Below are 23,270 nucleotides of genomic sequence, written 5' to 3'. Positions count from 1 at the left end.
GTTCATTCAACCAAAGATTTTACAAGAACAAGCAAGTTATTAATACTTTTATTAAACCCTGTAACATACAGATTTGCAATATAATTTAATAATGCTCTTGGAAAGAGGGAAGTGGAAGTGCAAAAACTCGAGGTACACACTTTGCATATCCCTACTTGGGATACTTTCTATATCTTATACACAAAAACGCTGTCAGCCCTCAAACATTTTGTGGTATTAGACCAAGGGAAGAGTCTGCCTAGAACAAACACTGTGAAGAAACAGATGGAAATAATGGCAACAGATGTACTTTGTCAAAGACACTGCACTCATCAAGTAAAACACAAATGTAATACACCATTATTTGAACTACAACTTCCTATGCTTTCTCTTTGTGGTTACATATAGATAGATCTCTCAAGCTTTTTATAAATGTTTCATGGTATTATTTGCTTGTACAAGCTGGGAATTTGAGATGAGGTCTTCAGCTCAGTTCAGACCTAATTGATGTGGTATCTCTGCACTGCAGCTTCTACCTGTTCAGCTTATACTGTCCCCTAAGAGCAGAGCCTCTAATTGGAAGTTTTCCCCAAATCCTACACCCTGGTGAACTCCTGGGCAGCACATGTAAGGTGCAGCATAACCAAGAGAGAAAACCTAGTGCCCAAGAACAGAACAAACCAGTATAAGAAACTTTAGGCTTAAGGTGTTCTTTAACTGCTGCAAGAGCAAATAATTCAAGTCTTCACATAATTATCTCCTCCGCAATTTTATCTATGTAAAAACTAACTTTAGGAAAATGGAGAAAACAATGGGGAAGGAAAAACCAAGCCATGAGCATTATTCTTCCCAACCATGCCAGCTTCCATCACCATCTCATGTTTCTACCATCCACTTTCTAACTGGAATGAAAAGTTTCAGTCAAGAATGTACTTGGGGAAACAGTGGAATGAGGATGCCACTAATACTTTTATTAAAAGTGAAATATAATTGATGCAAAAAAAGAGTTCTCATTTGTCATGAGGGTACCTCTAATTTCAACAGTGCCCCAGCCAGAAAGAAAATGGTAAAAATCACATTACAGCACATGGCAAACACTGGTCAATGCCTCAGGCACCTAGTCTTTACCCCAGGTTGAATTTCCAAGGAAACAAGTTAAGGCAGGACATTGTCACAATTCCACTTCTTCTAATACCTCAACTAGATGCTTCATCTTAGGACTGATAATTATAATGAAAAACCCATTCTAAATTTCTTCCATCTTTTACTCAGTTTTCCTGTCAAATACTGTGAGTAGTTTTCAGCAACCGATACTCTGCAAGAATTTGCATGCTGCTTGCATTGTGCTTGCTTTATTTCAGGGACCAGCCTTTGTATTTAAACAAGCAGAGATAAAAATGATGGTAAACACCACTCAAAAGTTGCTTCTCAAGTACAACAAGCCTGGGAATTGGAGGCAGTGACACTTCCCAGGTAAGCACTTGACTCACAGAGCTTCCATGGGGCAGCCTTGTGCATCTGCCCCCCAAGGCATGGGCAGCAGGGCTGGGGAAGCAGGGTGGGGCCTCCTGCACAGCAACTGCCCCTCCAAGGAGTCACTGAAGGGAACCTTGAACTCCACACTCAAACAGCAACTGCCCTGCCTTCCCTCCTCTGCTGAACTCCAAACCAGACATCAGAAAGCTCAGAGCACACAAGGTAGCAGCAAACATGAGAAGAATGCACTCTTGCCAATGCTGTTTGTATCTAGAAAGGCTGATGAGTTTAGGGACAAGAGATTGTTCTGATCATAACAGAACTCATCTGTTGGAAAGGCTGAATCCCAAGAGGGAGAACAGAGAAACAAGGCTTGGTTTCACAGGCATGAAAAACAATTTCTGTTAGAATGAAGGAGGTGATTCTGACTCTCTTACCTGCTGAACATATCTGTCTGTAGTTTTCCACATATAGTAATATTCTATAATGCTTGTTAAGGACTTCCATGGGAGCTGGGGACACAAAGGAAAAACAGCATTTATTGAAGGCAGCTGGCACACAGTCTCACTGAAATTCACAGGATTCTTCTGACTGATGGTTGCAGCAGTCTTGCAACTACTAGCCCTCCTCAAAAAAAAAAGAGGAGTCTGAATCTACAAAGGGGATTAGATGCACATGGGACCCATGTTAAATTAAATGCCCTTTCAAAATACTCTGAGCTTTCAGTTTACAAGTGGAACAGGCTGCAGGTAAATCTTCATGCTGCACTGGCTGACAGCAAACCATTCCAGAGAGGCACAATGTGGAAGGAATCCCACAGGCTCAGACTCTGCTTCAGCAGCAGTTAAAGCAAGAGTCACAACTACAGCATCACAGCTCTGATAAGTTTGGCTTCAATGGAGCTGGCCCATTAAAAAAAAAAAACAAAAAACAAACTGCTAACAGAATTGTGCCCTGCCAGCTCTGTTCTCTGTGTGAGAAGCATGAGGATTTCAGCAGGACCACAGAATGTGCTGCTGTTTCCAAGTCCCTCTAATAGATTAGAGCACAGGACAAACAACACTGAAACTACTTGTTTTGTTCCAGAGCATCTGAACAATGACACAGTGAAACTTGGCTCTTCTTACAGGGCTCCATTCAATCTGCAGGCTGAGCACCTAGGGTGGTGCTTTGGCCAAACTACAGAACACTTCCCTTGGATGCCCAGGATTTCTTTTGAAAACTTTCAAAAGGCCCTTTCTGAAACCATACTGTAAAAGGTGGCTACATTTTCATGTTTCAGAAGGCCAAATACTTATCTTCCTTCAAACACAAATTACTCTAGAGCAGCTTGGCTGTCACAACAGTTTCCTACATCCTCCCTCGGCTGTAGTGGAACAGATGATCCTAAATTAATCTTTCTACAGGAAAAACTATCATCTGTGGTTTGAAATTCTGACTGTACACCAGGCTGTCACTAGTATGAGGTCTGCCTGTCCCCACTTTACAGCAAGACACACTCCAATTCAAAGCCCCCTTGCTCACACAATGAAGAACACACTTTAGACAAGCTGCAAGCCAGCTCTGCCACCAGTCAGAGCCAGTCACCACAGGGGCACCTTTTTATATACTTACAAAATCTTGCTGAATGTCAGTGAAATCTTTTCCATATTTTTCTAGTGCTTCCTCAAAGAGGTTTGCCTCTGAAGCAGACCATTCCTCCATCTCATCTCTGCACAGGACTGGCCCACCTTGTGGCACAAGTGCAGAGATTGCCTTGGAAATGTCATAGACATTTTTGTGCAAAGTGTCCATAGCATGGAACTAGGGGGTTGGAAAGGAGAAAGAAACGTAAGGACAAGTATCTGGGGGGAAAATGTTCAACAGTGAAACAGCAATGACAAATTCTGCACTGAGATGGGAAGGTGTGGCATTCTGTACCTAAGGAAAAGTCAGCAAAAGCTGGTTGCAACCTCACACTGACTGCAGCTGTCAGTGTACAAACATAACATTCATTAATAGTGAGGTTTGTGGATCAATTAATAATTTGTGTATCAATTATTCCTATCAACTCCTCACCACCACCACTGCAGCACTGCTGGTGAGAAGAAGCACAGGATAGATCCACTCCCCTCCCCCCAGGACTGAGCCACCATCCCCAGATGGGGCATGGAGATAAGAGATCCAAGGGCGTTTCCTCACACACATAGCCATGCATGTTCTTTGTCAAATAATCCACAAAAATTTCATATATGAAAAACAAGAGCAGCAACACATGTATACATCCCCCCCCCTAAGGGCAGAAACCTCAACAAAGATTCAAGTTAAGTCACACATCACAGCTGAATAGGAAAAAAGAATGACTCTCAGGGGCAATTACTCCTCAGAAAGCCGAGCTACGGCTGTCTGCAACTTGTGATTTATAAGGGCTGAGAACATGCTGAGAGGGAGGAATTGCTATTAGTAAATGAAAGCTTGGCTTTATTTCCACGTTTCTGCAGTTTTAATCAGGATGTTATTTGCCTTTCATCATACCAGTTTTGTGTGTGTGCATAATTAACCTACACTGTTCTAGACTGGCATTTGTTCTATGTATAAGTTTACATTACTCCAGTAATGAGGTGAGGCTTTCATAACAGTTCTCTGGAGACTTCAGATATTTTATTCAAATTTTCATTCAACTTTCTGCAGCATGAAAGTTCAAGTTTTTTCCCTTTCCTTGATCTACTCAGCAATATTTATGATTATGAAATGTTAACAATATCACTACTCCTCAGGTACTCTCAACTGGCAGTCAAAGAGAACAGTATCAACTGACATTTCTTATCTGACCACAAGCTTTTCCCCCAGACATCCTTGGTCAATCTCACCCAAGGATGCCAGTGACAATCTGGTGTTGGGGAAGTGATGAAGAATGGCATTCTGGCATTGTAACACTACAGACAGGCAGACAATAATTTGTGTTCTTCTCCAGAGAGCTACTGAGCCCGTGCAAGGGATGAGCTGTCAAGCATGTCATCAGACTATTTTAATAAAACTAAGCAAAAAAAAAAAAAATTGCCTCATAGTATTATCCATGATGGATCATAAGAGGCACAAGGCCAGAAGAAGTTACTTCATCTGTAACTAAAGGATTCCTTTTCAAAAGCAGGGTCTGCTTCACAGCAAGCCACAACTACAATCCATCTGTCCCTTCCTCTTTGCCAACTGTTAATGCTGAGGTGAATATTTTGCATCTCTCACAAACTTAAGGTCCCCTAAAGAAAATCTTACCAGTGTGATGTCCCTGGAGGCTGCTGCAGCACTCATGTGCAAACTTGGCTGTCTGACAGAACTACTGCAATCCAGGGCTCGGGCAAAAGTACCAACAGACCTGAAAGGAATCAAACACAGCGTTAACTTCACGTGCAAACCCAGCATAAATATAAACACCCAGCCAGCACTTTGAGATGAGAGACTCCATTTCCCAGTTACAAGATTACATGGCTCATTCTGAGCCACAGACCATTCTCTCCAAATGTGGTTTGTTATTGTGAGCACTTTACTTAGTTCATATGATTGAAGAGGCTTAGGCATGGCAGAGGAAACAGAGGAAGACTCAGGGGTCACCAATGGGGAGTTTTGAGCTACTCTCTTATCCCTTATCTCCCAACAGACTTGAGCTGCAACAGGAACAGAGCACAAGCAAGCCTTATGAATGACAATAATTTCCTTCACAATGACAAAGAGCAGTGCTGCACTGTCCAGAAGGTACAGAGACAGATGCCAAGAAAAGACACAAAAAATGCAATGCAAGCGTTTTTCTAAAAGTTGCAGAAAATTTGAAACAATATTTTACAACTTAACCTTGTATTATATATATTTCATAAAGCCTGCATAACACAGCAATTCTCAAATACTTCACAACTCATCTCTGCATCTGAGACCACAAGCCCCATGCTCTTCACCTTATTCCTAAAGAAATTATTTGGAGAAACCTGTAACAAGCATTGGTTCTCAAAATCCCTACTCCCCCGCTTGCCTGCTACACCACATGGGTGCAACACTTGTGCTGCTGCACAGTGAACTGGAGCTGAACTCCTCTGAGCAACAACAACAAAACAGGCAGGCTGGGTTTTCCCCCTGCACTCAGCTCACTTCCCCAAAGCAGCTGAGAGCACAGAGGAACACACTGGGGCCAAGCAGGGCAGGAGCAGGAAAGGTAAATGTTTGACAAGTAGCTGTCATCAAACATCTAATTCTGGCCAAAATCCAAACAAGCCTCCCCCATCAGTGTCTGTGGTGACTCACACCTCACTCTCCTCCCAGTCACTATCCCTGCCCCACAACTCCCCCGAGCTCAGCTTCAGCTGAACTGATACTTCTGTACGTGTGAACTAATTATAAACTGGAACACTTTGCTGATACTGAACAGAGCAATTCCTGCACTCATCTTTGCAGTGATTCTCCTTGCAGCAGCAAACCCAGTGGGCAGCACTGACTGCCACAAAGAGCCACTCAAACCAGCTCTGCCAGCAGAAGGTGGAAACGCCCATCACAAAGCAGCTCCACTGTCACTGCAAACCAAACCACGTGAAAACCCAACAGGGGGAAGGGGAAAAAAAGGCAGACAGAGCAGGGTTCACCTTTAAAAGTACCACCTAAAACACAGAGAATTTGGAGAGTGTTACTGTGTATTTTTTCCCTGAATTATTCAGTCATCAATTGCTATGAGAGCCTAAAATTGAATAGAGGCTTCTGTTTATAGAAATGGATACCAATGAATTAGTTCAAGAACCTTTTGTAAAGGAAGAGCTGATCAACAAAGATTGCTTTGGGCTTAAATGAAAACATCAGTAGAGATTTGCAAGGTTTTGGAATCCAGGCATTAGAAAGTATCCTCAGCCCATCATAAGCATTTACCAGAATTCTTAGCAAACCATTAATGGATGTTAAAGTGTCACTGGCTTTGAAAAAAGCAGTAAATGGACAGAGCAAAGAACTGGCAAGAATTTAATTCACTAAGTCTTCTGCATGCTGACTAAAGTATTCAAAAAACCCCACCATCTACAAGATCATTTTCACATGCAACTCGCTTTGCTTTTATGAAACCAAGTTGTAAATCTGAAGAGCTGTTCCTAAAGTCATGCTGTTCCCATGAAGGCATGTAAAAATGGGAATAGCATGATTTTAAAATGGAGCAAGTGAATCAAGCAACCAGAACCAGCACTCATGCTCATAAAACAAAAAAGAACACAAAAAAGTGCCTGGAAGAGTTACAAACACTTCTTCAAAGGAGAGGGGAAATACTCTTACCGTGCTACCACCAGGAACTGGTCTATCTGCTTGTCTACTAGTGGGTTAAAGGCTTCCCAAACTTTTGTTTCAAGTTTTGACTGATCTCTTCCATCATCCTCACCTGGTTGAAAAACAAATCAGAAGTATTTAGTACGGCTCTTTTAAAATATGAGTACTTTCTAGATTCCTTTTTTATCTCACAGTAATGTCACTGTTAGCCCATCTCAGTTACTCTGCCTAACAGGCCACTGTGAAAATTCACTCACTTATTTGTATGAGACAATTTCAGCATGACAGACACAGCAACACAGCTCATCCAAATTGGGCAATCAGATTTCCACAAACTGGTGTCAGAGGATATGTCATGGAAAACAGAGTGCATCTTTCTCCAAACTAGACAGTTTCTTTTCAGTCTCTTTCCCCAGCTCATCTGTCTTCCTCCTTTATCTTGCAGCAGTTCCAGGAAAACAGACACACTCCAAGCTGCTCTGAGCAGGCAAAGAGTAGCTGGTTCAACTCATCTCAGCTGCTTTCTAGGGGGGAAACCATGGCATCAGACACTCTTCATTTTCCTGAGTCTAAACAAGCCACAATACCCTGGCAAAATACAGCAGCCACTGAGACTTTTTCTTTCTGCTTCCTTTAAAACATCTGGCAATTATCCTTCTCTGAAGCCCCATGTCGGCCCACTGAGGGAACAGGATGCCTTTCAGATTAGTTCATCCTCACTTAGGAGACTGGCCCCGCTGTTGGATAAATACTGGTTCCATAGACAAATTAAACAAGAATCCCGACCCTTTTTTTTGCCTGATGAGATTAACAGTGTCAGGAGAGGTTCTAAGCAAAGACAGAAGCACCTCTGCTTCCACATCCTGGCCCATCCTGACTGGATGGGGTCTTCCCAACACAGGTCACACACAACCCTCTCTCTCCTAGGAGCAGCTTATGGATAGACCTTTCCCTCTGCATTACACAGGGCTCAGGAAAGGACAATTAGATACCAACACTCCTCATCCCTCTCAGTTCTTCCACCCACTTTAGGATCTGTAGGGTAGTGCAGAGACAAATCTAAAGTTAGGTACTATCTGATAAATATTCCTGGTTCCTGCTACTTCTCCCTCATCCTCAGGCCCTCACAGCCCCACGGCTCCATGACACAGGCTCAAGTCTCAATGCATGCTCCAGCCAGCAAATTCTTCCTCCTGCCTGTTCTGCAGGTGAGAAGTCCAGGCTGGCAGCCAACACTGGCATGGGGAGAGGGCTCCAGGGAAAAGGCACCCAGCAGTAATGGGCAAATTGATGAGGGCAGACAGCATTTAATTGGCAGTAATTTGGGAGGGGCTCTTATAGGGAAGTGAGGCTTGATTAAAAACACAAAAGGCTTTACAGATGTGATGGAAATTTGTGTTTCCCGTGGAAATTCTGAAATCTCTTAATAAAAAGAGTGCAAGCTCCGAGAGAGCCCATTAATTCAATTTATTTCAACAACTTTTATGATTTGGATGAGTGCCCATTTAAAGACCCATTTGCAAGAGAACTAATTGCCTTCAGTGGGCAACAGCCTCCCCAAAGGCAGCCACTGCTGCACACATGGCCTGGCAGTGGAAACCATCTCCCACACCTAGGCAGGCCTCACACAGAGAAGTGGCCATGCTCAACATGAACTCTTGACAATTTAAATAAATTACATAAATTACCCTCTTTTAGTAAATCTGTTATATCTGCCTGGTATCTGTTTCCAACTCGAATCTCTCCTTTATCAGCAAGCAGAGTCTTTTGTTGAGGATCATACACTAGTGAATAAAAGAAGAAATCCTAAAAATAAAACAAGAGCAAAAAGGTAAACAGTGTTATTAGCTTTTACTCCCAGCTTTGCAACCATACTACCAAGTTTTTACAGTTTAAGTGTGGTTTCATTACGTGTATATATAGATTTTAAAATTGGGTGAACAAAAAGTAAATAAACCAGCAGTTTAAAAACTCCATTTAAGTGCTGCTACTTTCTTCTATATAACAAGTGTTAGCTCTCAACAGCGGTCTCTCTCTTAACATAAAGCCTCTCAAATTAAAGTGAACAAAGCTCCTCTTGCACATGCAAGATTCAGAAAGGCCAGGACACAATTTTAGTCACATCAGCTGCTTCAGAACACAAAATTGCCACATCCCATGCAATTCCTATATTCCAAACCAGGAGGATTAGACATCAGTGACCTATCCACACAGAAACACCAGCACATATTGAAGCACAACTTCAGAATGTTACAGCCAGACTAATGCAACCCCAGACAAACCCTGTGGCCTCGGCTGGGCTTGCTCTAATCTGTCAATGTCTCTCATGCTGCAAGGCTCAAAGCTGGACAAAAACCAACACAAGGGGTCTCAGAAGGGATGCAGTGAGGGGACGACCCCCTTCCCTCCATCTGCTGGCTACACTGCTGCTAACAGAGACCAGGATGTGCTCAGCTTTCCCTGGCACAGGGATGTGCTGCTGACCAACTTCTTGCCTGCTACCATCTAAGCTTAAAGCAGCACATTTCTTTCTGCTCATTATTAGGAGAGGGGCAGCAGATTTGGCAGCAGCAGTAATTAGCTGCAGGTGGCAATCCACTAATTTGTTGCTTTTGTTCAAGTAGATGTGGAAAAGGCTAAAATAGCTGCTTGGCTTCCGCTACCTTGGTGTGTAAAATTAAAGCAAGAAGGCATTCCAGAATGAGAATGTTCTGCCAGGGCAGAGAAAGGAACCAGCCAAAATTTTTAACTACCTAAAACAGTACAGTTTAAGTAATTAAACTTTTCTGCATGGATAAGTACTGAGCTATAGCTATTGACCAGGTATGCTCCAAATATAGTGTGCAGTTCTGGGCAGGATTAAAGCTCTGGTAGGACATGGAACAACAGACCTTTTATAACCTCTGTCCACAGCAAAATGTTCATCAGAAAGGAGAATTGTCTCAACACAAACAGGATGTGCAGTGTGCCATTTTCCATATCTCAGGTTTCTGGCTTATTTTTTCACTCCCCTTATTTCTCTGGCACTAGCAGGCACCCTGTTTAAATAAATCTCATTTCATGCTCACCTCATTTTTCCCTTTCCCTATATTTGTATGTGTCAACAGCATGCAACAAAAATTAGGACAAAACCAGCAAGAGTTTCAAGCCCTGTTCAGCTTTATGAAGAGGTGGCAAAGGAAAAGAGAGTCTCCCAATCTGTCATGCACAGCCCCAGAAAAAGAAGAATTGCTGCAAGTTTCCACAGTAACATGGCAAAAATTCTGGAAGACAACTGAACTTCAACTGGAAAGGTTGTCTGTAGTTGGGTTCAGGGTCAGAGGATTTGATTGCATCCTAAGCAAATGATACTTTTGAAAAAACTCCTACTCCCACAGACACCAGGGTCAAGTTACATCAACCTACGGGCAGAAGGCAGCTTCAGAGCATAAGAAAATTCATTTCTATCACATCTATGTAAAGAAATCTGGGTCTCCTGCTCCCTGACACACTCAAAGCTCAAGACATTGCAATAGTTTGAGAATGTTATCACTGTGGAAATGAAATGTAGGGAAAGCTTTTGTCTCACAGGCTTCCAGGTTATAAATACAGTGTTTAATTTGTTCCAGCTCCAAAATATCTGACTGCAGGACAAAGTATATGCAGTGCAACATTAATGCTTTGAAGGCATGTTGCCCAGCAAATAGACAACACACTGCAGAGTAACAACACAGTGAGCCCCAAAGAAGAACAATTCCACAGGCAATTTCTTTAGTCTTTTTTGGCCAAGGAAAGTCATACATTGTGGAGGAGGTTTCTCCCATCATATTTGATTGTTAGATGCCCTATTGCTTTTCTTTTATTGGTTATCACTAGGAATTTTGTCTACAAAATCTCAATTAGTTTCAGGTCATCCATTTATGTCTTGTCCATTTCTGTCTCAAATCGATCAGGTTGAAGAAAAGAATGAAAATCCTCTGGTCTCTTCTCCCCATCCAGAGCCTCCTCAAGAGAGGAGAGATGGCAGCCTGGGGGCCCAAGTGTGAATTCTACAGAGACTGCAACCCCTAGAGGTAACACAACACCAGTGCCATCTTCCCTCACAGACACTGAGATTCATTCCTGCAGACTGAGTGGCACTGCTGAAAACATTAACACACATCAGCTTAGTGCCAATGCAAACTAAGAACAAACCAGATCCTCGTGTACTCTAAAGCATGTGTGAACTCCTGACCACCACTATGTGAGGAGAGCAATTTTTCACAAGGGTTTCACAAGAGTGATGTTCACAACAAAATAAAACTGCTCTTCAAAATCCTCTACACTCATTTGTGCTGTCAAACTGTGCATGCTGGGTTTGCAGCAGTCAGAGAAGGGTTTTCTTTTCTCATTTCAGAGCCCAGGAAACGCCCAACACATTCAGAAAAAATTAACATGACCTGCCAAGAGTTAAAATTGAATCATGACTTTCTGCCTCTCTCAACTGCTAGAGAGACAGATCTGCTCAGAGCTCCCCTACCCAAGCCCCTAAGCTACCCATAGCTATGCCAAGAACCAAAGTCACCAAGAAACTGGAGAAAGAAAAGCCAAAGTACACCACAGAAATAATGGTTACTTCATTGCAGCCTGCAAACTTACTTTCATGTATTTGATATATTTTAACCAGAGAACATTTTATTTTTAGGGGGCTACCAAAAGGAACAGATATGCCAGACATCTGCTCAGCAGGCAAATTCACACAAGCCTCTGGATATAGCCAGGCAGAGCAGTAAAATAGATGTACATTCAAAACAGGTTCCTGCAGAATAGGGAAATCTAGTGCTTTTGCCACAATTGGCTATGATCTCCATGGGAATTAGGTGTCTATAGAAAATTCAGGTTTTCTAGTTGCCTTTTTTTCCCCCCCTCTATTTCCTGCTATTCTTCACTTCTGCTACAAATTTTACAGGCACAGTGAAAGAGTCATTACTGTCCCCTCCAGCCTGCTCTCCAAACATGCAAGGCAATCTTCCTGAGCAAGATGACAGAGAAAGGGTGGAGGAGTAGAATAGAGATAGCAAAAATGTCACTTTGCTTTGCTTACTACCTTCCTAAAAAATTCTGTCTGGATGTTTAAACTGCTTCAAGGCTGAAAGCCTACTTTTAATGGTCATAACATTTGGGAAATCAAATACCAGGTTCCCTAGAACTGCTTAGGCTTTATTGACAAAAGTCACGTTAGAAAAAAAGGAACTACCCTGAAACATTTTGAAAGCAAAAGTTGGATTAAGAACAGGAGGCATGGGGAAAGAAGAAACAGTTCAAAACAATACCATGAAGTGTTAGGAACCCATTGGGCAAAACTTATCTCCGTTTGTTAATCTCTTTACCCTCCACCCCAGCATATTTGTGTTCCTGAGCTTTTAATTTCTTTACCATCTGTCCAAGTTAGTTTGCACCACAGCAAAATGCCATGCTAAGTGACAGGACACATTCAGGGAACTCTCTCATTCTGTGAAATCTCTAAGTGCCTGCTCAGTTCTAAAAATAACCCACATCACTCATCTTGCATTTTCAAAGTTCAAAAGGATGGGAAAGCAAATTATCTTTCTGTGCATACATCTGCAGCTGAGCATTGCATGATCAGAGGAAAGCATCTCCCTTCACTCTCAGCACACCTACCTGTAACACCAGTGATAATAAAAATATGTTGGGAGCAACTGAGAACAAACACTACTTAAGAAAACGTTGGGTACTAAAAAATCTGAAATCATTTCAGTTTGATTAACTTGTGCTTTCAAACTGGCATATCCTGGGCTTCTAGCTGGTTACAAGCACTGCTGAATACCACGTCCCTTGTTTGATGCTCTGCCATTTGGCAGCCTGCAGCAGAGCCGACATTTTTTGGTTTCACATTCCAAAGAGAAACTCAACTATGTAATCCCTGTGCCTTGGTTAAAATTCTCTTAAACTAAGTATCAGATTAAAACTAATCTGATGCTTAAATAAATACTGAAGAAAGCTACAAAAGCATTTCAAAAGAAAGCCCAGCTATGAGAGAAACTGCAGTATGCTCCTTGCAAAAAATGGCCTCTTTTCTCCTTTCTTAAAGGCCACTAACAGCCATCGCCCTACTGGTTTTAATTACAAGATTTCCTCTCTTGTATAACATTTCAATGTTTTCAGATGCAAATTATTTGCTTGCAGATGTGTTCAAATAATAATATCCTGAAGTTCTTTGCTAATCTCCACAGTAAATCTCTCACAGATTGTCAGACTCCAAGACTGTCTAACCCAGCCACCAGGCAGAGGTCTAGCCACAATTAAAGGTAAAGCCCAATATTTATATTCTGAATGGTGTTTAACTGTGCAAGACAATTCAGTTTCAAGTTTTGGTCTGAGATACCTTTAAAAAGAGACTGGGTAAATTTCTGTCAGATGTCACCTGACAAGCAGTTTTTCAAGGATTTAAGTGTCAGTGGTGGTCTATGAAGGAGTCCAGATAAGTATTTTGACCAATGAACGCAAAGACCAGGGAACTAAGCTCCTCAAAAATCTGAGGCAAGATCAAGCTTAAAGCATATTAACATAAATCTGTATGATTTCAGGATAAAGCAAATACAGAGAAGCACAGCTTGCTCCCAGCTCTACAGTTACAGCATCTCCCAGGTTGGAGCTCTCAGCCTTGCCACACTGATGAGCAAGTTGGGTTCACTTTACAGAAGGAGAGGCAGCTCACTGTCACACAGAGATGTGAACACAAGGTCTGGCCCCCAGACCCACAAAGTTTTATGCACAATGAAGACTGTACAGAGCCTAAAGCTTCCCACTGTCAATGCCCAGTACATGCAGAAATGGAAGAACTCTTTTTAGAAGACTTGCAAAAAGGCACCAAACCTAAATTGTGCCAGAATAAACTGTTCAAGCTTTACAATGCACAAAATGGTTCCTTACCTCCCGTTCCAGATACGACTTAAGGGATTCTGTCTCATTTAACAGAGTAACGCTGCATTTGCCTCTAAAAAAAGAGAAACACATCTCATGAAAAAATACATCCTAAATGCTCGTGTGATTCACAAGATGGTGTCACTGAAGTTGAGCTTACATTGAAGAGCACTTGAAAAATAACAGTGTTGTGTGATTTTTTAATAAAATGGCAGAAAACAGTCATTACCTAATGTGTGTGGCTGGCAGAGATTCCAGCTGTCGTGAGAGAAACAACTCACGGTGTCGTAGCTGATGCTTCTGTTTCTCTGGTAAATCAACCATTTCTGGATTTTCCATCTCCTCTTCCATTTCTCCTAGTCATAAAGAGACAAAATTGATCAAGAACAAGACATGGATTGACTTCGGGCAAGACAGAATGACCGGCTCCAAAACCTTTGCTAAATAACAAACTTTAATAAGATTGAATGTAACATTTTGGCCAACTGAACAATTACACGATTAGTACTCTTGAAATTATGCCTGTGAAGAATTTTATTTATTCACCAGCAACAACAAATTACCCCAGGCACACACAGGTCACACCAAGCTGGAAGACACAAATCTGGAGAGAGAGAGACAGAGAGAGCTGCTTTTGGAGATTATCAGTGCACCAGACTCATCCAGCAGAAGCTGACACATGATGTGTGAGGCATACTGAAGTCTTTCCCCTTTGCCAGGCACAAGTTGTCACAAACCCTACTCCTCTTTCAGGACATCACACTGTCCCACGCCAGCTTTACCAGCCTCAGCCGGAAATGCCCACTGGAAAGGGCAGCTTATTTAATTAGTGTTGTTTTGTACTCTCCTCACCCCAACCACAGGCACAGGATTAACTGGAATGTAACCAAGTGCCTGGGGCCACTCCTGCCACCCTGGTTGCCCAAGCCACAGCACACACACCCAACTGCAGCACTCCTGCACTGCAGCAGCCAGCATCCACCACCTCTGCCTTGGAGCTATCCAATCTCCATCCAGCCAGTTCTCATACACCAAAGTAAATACATGAAATCCCACCCACACTGACATGCAACTGATCCCAAACATCTTCAAGCATCTTGCTTTTAGGAAATAAATTGTATGTTTTGTGTTTGTTAAGAAGTATTCTGCCACTTACGCCAGCTAAAGCTGTAAAGGGTAAAATACTCAAAGTAAAAAACTCCAAAGATCCTCCATGACAAATGACTGAGAAAGAAGAGATCAGACCTTTCCCTTCTCTAAGAAATTAATGCAGTTACTTGTATTTTGCAAAACCACAGGCAAAGTTTCCCAGACTGTAGTAGAATGAGCTGTAAAGCCTCATGCATGAATTGTAAAACTCTTAATTTTACAGCAGCATTACCCTAAAAGAGCAGACTTATGCCTCCAGCTTAATTCAACAGTTGTTGCCAAAAAACATTTCTAATGAGAAACACATACAGACACAGTTATGATTTATATACCCTTAAGATTAGTTAACTAAAATCCCCATAGTTATCCCAAAAATAAAGCAAACAAAGATCTCCATTTTATAAAACACTAAAATTGCATTTAGTTTAAAACAGGCCACCATTACACCAAAGGTGGTGACAAAAAATTATGTTCCCTTCAGGTTGCCCACAATTTATCACCATTTTCCTGTCCTGAAAAAAAAAGACCTGCAGTTTATTTGCTCATCAGGTAGGCTGCTCCAGCAAGGAAGGAAAAAAAGAGCAGCATAATTAACCAGACTTCAACACACAATAGCTGCTACACCACATGAGCTGGTAACCACACAGCAGCATGTACTTAGGTTTTAATATTTTCCTGGGAACTAGAACACCAAATTTACATTTGTTGCACACTCTCATGGGTCTGCAATTTATTTACTGAAGTGGATTCTGTTTTAGATGAAAATTAATATTGTGACTGCTAGCCTACACTGTAAATATACCACGAACAATCCAGCAAGTTCCAAGCTCATTTGCCTGAAAACTGAAGGATGCACAAAGGAAAAGGGAATTCATGCCTGTACTTACAGCAGCCTTTGGAAATGACAGTAGTGCACTGTATAATGCAGGGAAATACTACAAGGAGCAACCTCAAATAGTTTGTATCTTCAGTATATTTGATAGCCTACAGCTTTTAGAAATTACATTTTTCTAAAAAGTATGTCAACCCCTTTGTGCCAATGGAATCTACAGACAAAAGGAAAGCACCCAGCACAACCAAACTAATCCCAGAGACTGCATCCCTTCAGGTAGGCTCACCTTCCAAGCAGTATTTTATTTATGTGTCTTGCTTTTGTAATAAAACACAGGAGGTGGAGGAGCACACGTGTTCTTATGGCAGCTCTGCCATGAACAGCCTCTCAAAACCAAAAAGCACAACATATTTCTTTTCAAAAACAGACAGACATTTCTACAGGTAACAAACATTTTCCTCACACACAGCAGTAAAACTGTCACAGCACCCTCAGACAGAGGCAGGAACATTCCAAGAAATAACAAACAAACACATCTGAGAAAAAAATCTTTAAAAAATAGAAACACATATTGATAAAATATCCAAGGAATCTTTTCAGACAGATTTGCCTGCATTCTTTACAGTACTGTGGAATAAGTGGTGTGGGGAATACAGGAGGTGCAGTACATTGGGACTTCAGTGCTCTCATAAAGCCTTACTTCAAATTAATCTTTCTGCTTGATAGATGTGCCTGTGCAGATTTGAAACTAAACATTTAATCTTAATACAAACAGTAATATATCAGCTATGCAGCAGTAGCCAGTGGAATGCTGCAAGAAGTGCATTAGATTAAGTATAATTTGATATTTAATGGCAGAATCATTAATAGCACATTAGCAAAGCTTGAAGATGACTTATATTAGGAACAAGAGATGGGCAGATTAGGCACAAACAGCAACTTGTGTGAAAGCTAACATATATGGGGAAAATAATTAGAAAGAGTAAACTTTGAGTTGGCAGGAGAAACCCAAGAGGCAGTAATTGTAATTTAAAATGACTGGGTGTGTGAGATGTGAAATTAAACATCAATATTTGCTAGACACGAGAAAGAATAGCAATTTGCTATAGATCAGATTGGGCTCTCCAGAGCATCAAAAGCAGAAAAGCAGCAGCCCTTTCTCTGCATTTTGGGTGTCATACAAGTAGCTACATGACAGAATTCAGAAATGCACGAAGGTAAACAAGACACAGAAATCAGGTTTAGAGAGCAGACAAGGTTTACCAGCTTGGGAAGCAGTCTGCAGTAACACAAAAATTAGCTAGCATGGCTATAACCAGCAAAATAATGTAAAGAATAAAGAAACAGAGTGGGGCCAAATCATTGGGAAACACAGTAAAACCAGTGCTACTGACCTGCACAATAGCAAAGGAAACTGCAACTCTGGCTGCTTTAACAGCTTAACTAAGGACCTTAGAGGAACATTCTAGAAATGTTGCCTAAATTAAAATACAACAACCTGGAAGAAGGTTCCTTTTTTCAGGTTCAGTTTCAAATGCCTTGTATGAAGCTGTAGCCTTAATCCTTTTTTCTCTACAAAAAAACAGATTTTGACTCATAGCTGTAGAAAACATGGAGAAAGTTTGAACAGGCAGGAATCCTTACACCTTGAGACTTGAGGGGGAGTTTGCCACATAACCAGTGTGGATCCCCTGCCACAAAGCTCTGGTGGTCACCTCTTGTCATGGACAGAGTGTCAGGTAGCAAACACACAATATTTTGGACGCCTTTATCTTTCCTCATTACATCACTCCCAAAGAAAAAAGCCACAGTTCCCTCCTCTCAGCAACAACTGAGTCAAGGTGTCATTAGTGGATATATGAATTGGACTCCTCTTAAATCTGCATGTGTGGGGCTGGGAGAAAATAAAGAAGGAGAATAAAATGGAAGAAATAAAAAGAGATTATTCGTGAAGCTATTGTCAAACTTCATTTAGATTGGTGTTATTTAAAATGTAAGAAAATTCTCAGTAAATTCCTCTGTACCTGTTTAGGCACAGAGGTATCATGCAAACATCTATTTTCAGAAGCTTTGGTATTTCCAAAACCAAGCTGCCCTGTGTGCCAGAGCACCTGCTGAAAACCAACCACAAATCTGCCAATCCAGACAGTGCTGTGTCAGTTCCCCAGCCACTACCAACTGGTCAGTCACGGCTGCAAATATTTAAATAATTATTAAAAACTGTGTTGGACATTATATAAAGAAAATACACAGTGACAGCATCCAACAAAAGATTGAGGAGTGAAGTATCTTTCCCATTTCTCTTCCATCAAGTCCTGTGTGCAATCTTGCTTTCTAAGTCTCTCAGCAAGAACTAAAAACAGTGTTTTACTGGTGAAGCAAGTTCATTTCAGAAACAGTTGGAGAAACTCCCTAGAATAATGTGTGAGGTGATTAAAGAGGCTTATGAATAAAAAGCACTAACAAAGCATGGAAGACATCATAAGGCTGAAAGATTTATAGGACAGCCCAGACAAGCTTTACATCATATGATAAAAATAGTAAGATCACAGATGAAATCCAAGAATCAGGTTACATACATCAGGTACCAATTTATAGTCACCAACCTCAGAATAAGGCTCTTCCAACACATTTCTCTGTATACAGACTTAGGAGAACAGACAACATTTCAGACTTGCCTGTTTCAGATATCTGATGGATCACCCAAGCTAAAGTGACCCTTTTTTTTTTAAAACTTCAAAACATTGATTTCACAATTACATCTTTTCCTTCCTTTACTGGAAGAATAAAAAAAATAACAAAATATCCATACAATTTTTCCATTCATGCCCTAGCAGTATCTCCCCACTGCTTAGCTCTCTCACTGCACTGATCTCAACAGTAGGTCTAAAATAAAGGCATCTTAAACAGAAGACTGTGTGAATCCAGAAATGTCTGCAGTCAGAAAGCTCCATTAATCAGCTGAACAAAGGCAGTTAAAAGATCAGCGATGCAGACACGTACATCTACTGCAAATGCATCAAAATGAGGCAACAGGAGACTTTATGGAAATGAACTCAAAGTCAGTGACAGTGTGCAATATCTGTGCTAGAATCCTAACATCTATAAAATTTAATTTCATTATATCATGCAGGATGTTCATTTTTTTCTCAGAGTAAAGAACTAATGGCTGTCCAAAAAGCTTAATTCTGCTCTCTCTTCTCCCTTCTTACAAAGAAGGGAAACCACAGAGCAGCACATCTATCTAAATAAATGGAAGTCATTCAGTAGCAATTTTATTCTGCACCAGAAAGAAAGATACTAGACAAAATGCTAGTTACTAATGAAATTTACTCTAAGAGGCAGACTCGGTTGTCTCTGGTTGCTCTATTATTAGGATTTTGCTATAGAAGAATTTCCCCATCTTTCAAACAACACATATGAACAATGAATTATTTGTTTGCATTAAAAAAAAACCCACTTAGATTTCTTATCACAAAGAGAAATCAGCATCTGCAGGTTCAAAGAGCATTTATGTGGGTTCAAATTATTTTTCATTTTCGGTCTCAGCTCTGTGTTTCTGTGAACCCTTCCCACCTGCTTCCTTTACTGAACCTAGTGAAGTGAGACACAGATGAAGGAATCAATAGCCACGTTGTTTATGGGGAGGCTCCTACTGAGCTTCAGCATCCTCAGATAAAATGAATACTGCTGCACTCAAGAGATCTCAAAAAAGCTCTGCCTGCCATCACAATTCTGTGATACAGCAAACTCTCCCTCAACACCACCACCTCTTCCCAAGGTATGGCTGCAATGGAGGGATTATTTGGACAAACTACAACAGAAAATACTCAGATTTATCAGTAAGGGATTCGTTTTGCTGCATCTTTTCCCAATTGGCATTAAAGCAGTGAGAACACAGCAAGCCATTATATTCCTTGCTAAAACTGAGTATCTGATTGAATCAATCCCCAGTCACTCTATTGATACACACACCAAGCAGCACATTAAAGACAGTGGTGCTTGCCAGCTAAATCACAGCTCTGACATGCCCATATCTGATTGCTTCCCTCTCATTTATAGCTGTGCCCTGAATTACAAGGATTCATAAGGCTGTCCATGCTTTTTGCTAAATTTTAAGCAATCTGCACAGCTACACCTCACACAGTCTGCTGTTTACAAGAGAAAAATATTTTAGTTACTCCACTTGCTTCCCAACAAAAGGGCTTTAAGTATTCAAAATAGTGATAGGAGAGCCTCAGATTCTCTGTTTTCAAAGTCTATTTATTGAGCATGTTCAGACAAAAGCTGTGTCACTGCAAGAAATATTATTAATATTGAAATTCAAAGAGAAATCCTGTTAGTCAGGTTTCAAGCTGGCCATGTTTCAAGTTGCTTTCCCATAATCAGTCTACTTGATTCCCTCAAATAATGTTTGAGGGGTTTTTTAATATACAAACCAAACAATTAATGAGAAGTTATATTAACAGGGAGAATATATTCTCTCGCCCCAAAAATTAAAAAATTAATTTCTGTGGTGCAAATAAGATATCTTTACTCAGCCCTAGCTGAAACCTTCTGTCTTGTCCCCACCAAAATCCAACCATACACAAATGAGGTATTAGAAGGTTTAAGGAAAGGGGAAAACAAAACAAAACAAATAAAAAAGAGTCAGGTAGAAAGACAAAAAAGTCAGCCAAACAAGTAATGCAAATTGCTGAAGATGACTACAGAAAAAAATACATTTAAGATACTGATACTTGAAATATCAGAGCTGTCCCCAAGTCTGACAATTCTGTGCAGAAGCATTTGAACACAAAGCAGCTTACTTGCATGTTTGTCTGCCAGGACAATGAGCGTGCTGGAGATGTCTCTCCTCCTGTAGAAACACACCACCTTGGCTTCCACGTTCCCATTGGCAGTCTGAAACAGGGAACACAAGAACAAACTGATCCCTGGCCAGGAACCTGATAAATTATCGGCAATTTTGCACAAGGGCTACACAGAGCCTGCACACACGACCTCACACACAAACTCCTGCATGATCCATTCCAGGGCAGGGAAATCCAGGCAGTTGGGCTCTGCCCTGGTAATGGTTCCTGAGGAATCACCACTTTTAAGTTACAGATGTTTCAAGCAGAGAAAACCACACTTACCTGCCATTGCAACCTATTAACAAGTCACTTTGCTACTTTTGAGGTGATGCCTATATTAAATAGCACTCAAATCAATCTTTAAAAACCTAATAAAAAACCTGTGAAAAATAACAGAACTCAGATCTAGGCTGTTCTCCAAACTCCACAGGGCAGTAGAAAGGCAAAAAAGAACCCAGCCATTGATACTTTTGCAAAAGAAACGACATGAGATTCTCTGACAGCACTGGTGAGCTAAATAATGACCAACACACAAAAAAATCATTACACAAGGAGAATCAAAGAAGCTGCACCAGACACTCTTTCTGTATGCTGTCACTGAAATAAAATCAGAATTTTTGAAAGATTATTTACTTAACACTCTTAAAATGAGATAGGTGATCAAATGTAAGATTGGACCTGTCAAACAGTGCAAGTGGCTTTTGACAAACTCTAGGGGAAATAAACCTGCTGGTTTGTAACAGCCCCAGCCAATTTACTATCTCTACAATCAAATAATGCAAAAGTAACTCAAGAGTTGTAGCCTACTACTGAAAACTCCTTGAAAACCATAATGAAGGCACAGTTCCCAAAAGTAGAAGATACAAATTCCCTGCTAGGGGAGTCTCCAAAAAAGGGTAGTAAACCAGCAATGTGTCCACAAGGAACCAAAATTAAAATTTATGTACGTGCTCATTTCTGAGATGTGAATGAACAAAAAATTTCAACTTTTCTAATACCAGTTTTCTTAACATAAATAAAAAAAAACAACACAGACATCACTTAGGTGCACAGATATTTCCATTACAGACTAAAAGTTTTCACTAATTTCTCAGAATTTCTACCTCCTTCTGGTAAATAATTCAGAACTTTTAAATTCTGAGAAACTAAAATACAAAGGCGGGAACCATCTTGTTCAAACACAGACAGCTTCCATGTAAATTGATCTGGTTTATTTAATTGCCAAAATTTCATTTACACTCAGTTAAAAATAAATGAGCTGGCAGTCATTTCAACCTGAAACATTCCTTTTTAAAGTGTAGGCCAGAGGAATCACAGCTCAAGCAAGAGTTGCACCAAGATGGGGGATCCAGATTGAAAGTTCATTTTTTTTTAAAGGTGAGGGGAAGAATGAAACTGAAGAGCAAGAGGGGAAAGCATTTTCCAGGAAAACGATCAACATGCCACTGATACTCAGTCCTTTCATACCAAAGGAGAACAAAAAGTCTTAAAGCATTCCAGAAAATTATCAGAGAACAAATGTATTTTTAAGCTTCTAATTACCAGAGAACTGCTAAAGAATTGTTTTGATTTTAATCAACTCAAGCAGATCATAAATTCAATTAACTTCAAAGACTTGATGGAAAATAATGTTTACCTTATTGAGCTCTTCTATTCTTCGTATCAAATAGGGGTTACTTGAAGAATTTTCGAAGTAGACATAATCTGACAAAAAGAAAAAAAGACTCTTTAAAATATGAACTGCTAAAAATCAAATCAAAACCTTTATGAGCCTGGAGAGCAAAGCACGTGATCTTCCTCCTCTCTCTTATCAGATTATTTCCACTTAGACCACACTGTTGCCTTTACCTGCTTCCTGTTCTTATCAAAATCCAGCCACTCCTCACCAGCAATATGTGATCTCTCTCTTCCCCTCCAGTTTACAAGCATGGCTCATTTACTTAGAACACAAATAGTGTTCTTCTTGATCTTTTACACTTATGTGATCCTAGAATGCCCTCAACAAATTTCCATATCGCTGTCCAGACTTAGCAGCAATATTTGTATTTTGAAGCGGGATAAACATCTAAAGTTATAGGAAAAAGACAAGTTCTTACCAAAGGTAGTGCCTTAAAAAAAAAAACAAACCACCCACCAAAAAACAAAAACACCACAGAAACATGCATGAGTGCCATATAAATTATTTGGTATTAGGGAACTTCAAGCCTCAGCACTCTGTAAGAAAACAGATGAGTTCTGAATGGACTGGCCTGTCTCTGCCATGCTCCAGAAGCCCTAAGCCTGAACGGAGACAAAGAGGGACTGAATCCACCTCCTGCCGACAAGGTGCTGACCTTGCACACAGATCTGTCAACAATTCCTTCCAGGACTATCTAAGGCGATTTCCCTCCAGACTTGCCAGCTCATTTGTGTTGGGAGGAAAACACCCGTAGCCCCCGGGCACGCCTCAGGTGATCTTTGGCAATGCCGGCATTAGCACGACGCTCCGGGATGGGCGGGTGTTCAGCGGGGCTCAAACAGGGACAGCTCCTCAGGGTTTCCCTCAATCCCCCTGAAATCTGTGGAATGCACAGATACTGCCCCCTCCTCCCCACATCCCCCAAAGGGCTCTGCTTTGCACCAGGAGAGTGAAGGGGACCCTTTTATCTCAGCATTTAGCCCTCAGAGCCCTTCCACCTGCCCCGTGGAACACCACTGGAGCTGCAGACACACCTTTTGTCAGACAGCCCGCTATCCATAGGTCTCTCTGGATTTACAGAGCCACCCATTTGCTGTGTGGGACACCAGAGCACACCACTGACACCACTTCCCCA

General features: G+C 41.0%; 1 protein-coding gene across 3 annotated transcripts in view; it reads right to left on the bottom strand.

Moving 5' to 3' along the window:
• MTA1 (metastasis associated 1) overlaps positions 1-23,270 on the bottom strand; it is a 71,478-nt gene that overhangs the window by 35,795 nt on the left and 12,413 nt on the right. For all 3 annotated transcript variants that reach the window (XM_074546504.1, XM_074546505.1, XM_074546506.1), the window contains exons 2-10: positions 22,094-22,161; positions 20,413-20,506; positions 13,853-13,979; positions 13,633-13,696; positions 8,409-8,526; positions 6,730-6,832; positions 4,708-4,807; positions 3,070-3,258; positions 1,893-1,967 (exon numbers count right to left, since the gene is read on the bottom strand). In XM_074546504.1, coding sequence (XP_074402605.1) covers positions 1,893-1,967; positions 3,070-3,258; positions 4,708-4,807; positions 6,730-6,832; positions 8,409-8,526; positions 13,633-13,696; positions 13,853-13,979; positions 20,413-20,506; positions 22,094-22,161 — 938 coding nt within the window. The remainder of the gene's footprint in view (positions 1-1,892; positions 1,968-3,069; positions 3,259-4,707; positions 4,808-6,729; positions 6,833-8,408; positions 8,527-13,632; positions 13,697-13,852; positions 13,980-20,412; positions 20,507-22,093; positions 22,162-23,270) is intronic.

Source organism: Zonotrichia albicollis, chromosome 8, assembly GCF_047830755.1.
Source record: "Zonotrichia albicollis isolate bZonAlb1 chromosome 8, bZonAlb1.hap1, whole genome shotgun sequence".
Classification (NCBI taxonomy): Eukaryota; Metazoa; Chordata; class Aves; order Passeriformes; family Passerellidae; genus Zonotrichia; species Zonotrichia albicollis.
Note: the sequence above shows the minus strand (reverse complement) of the source record. Positions and strands in the feature narration are given on the sequence as shown.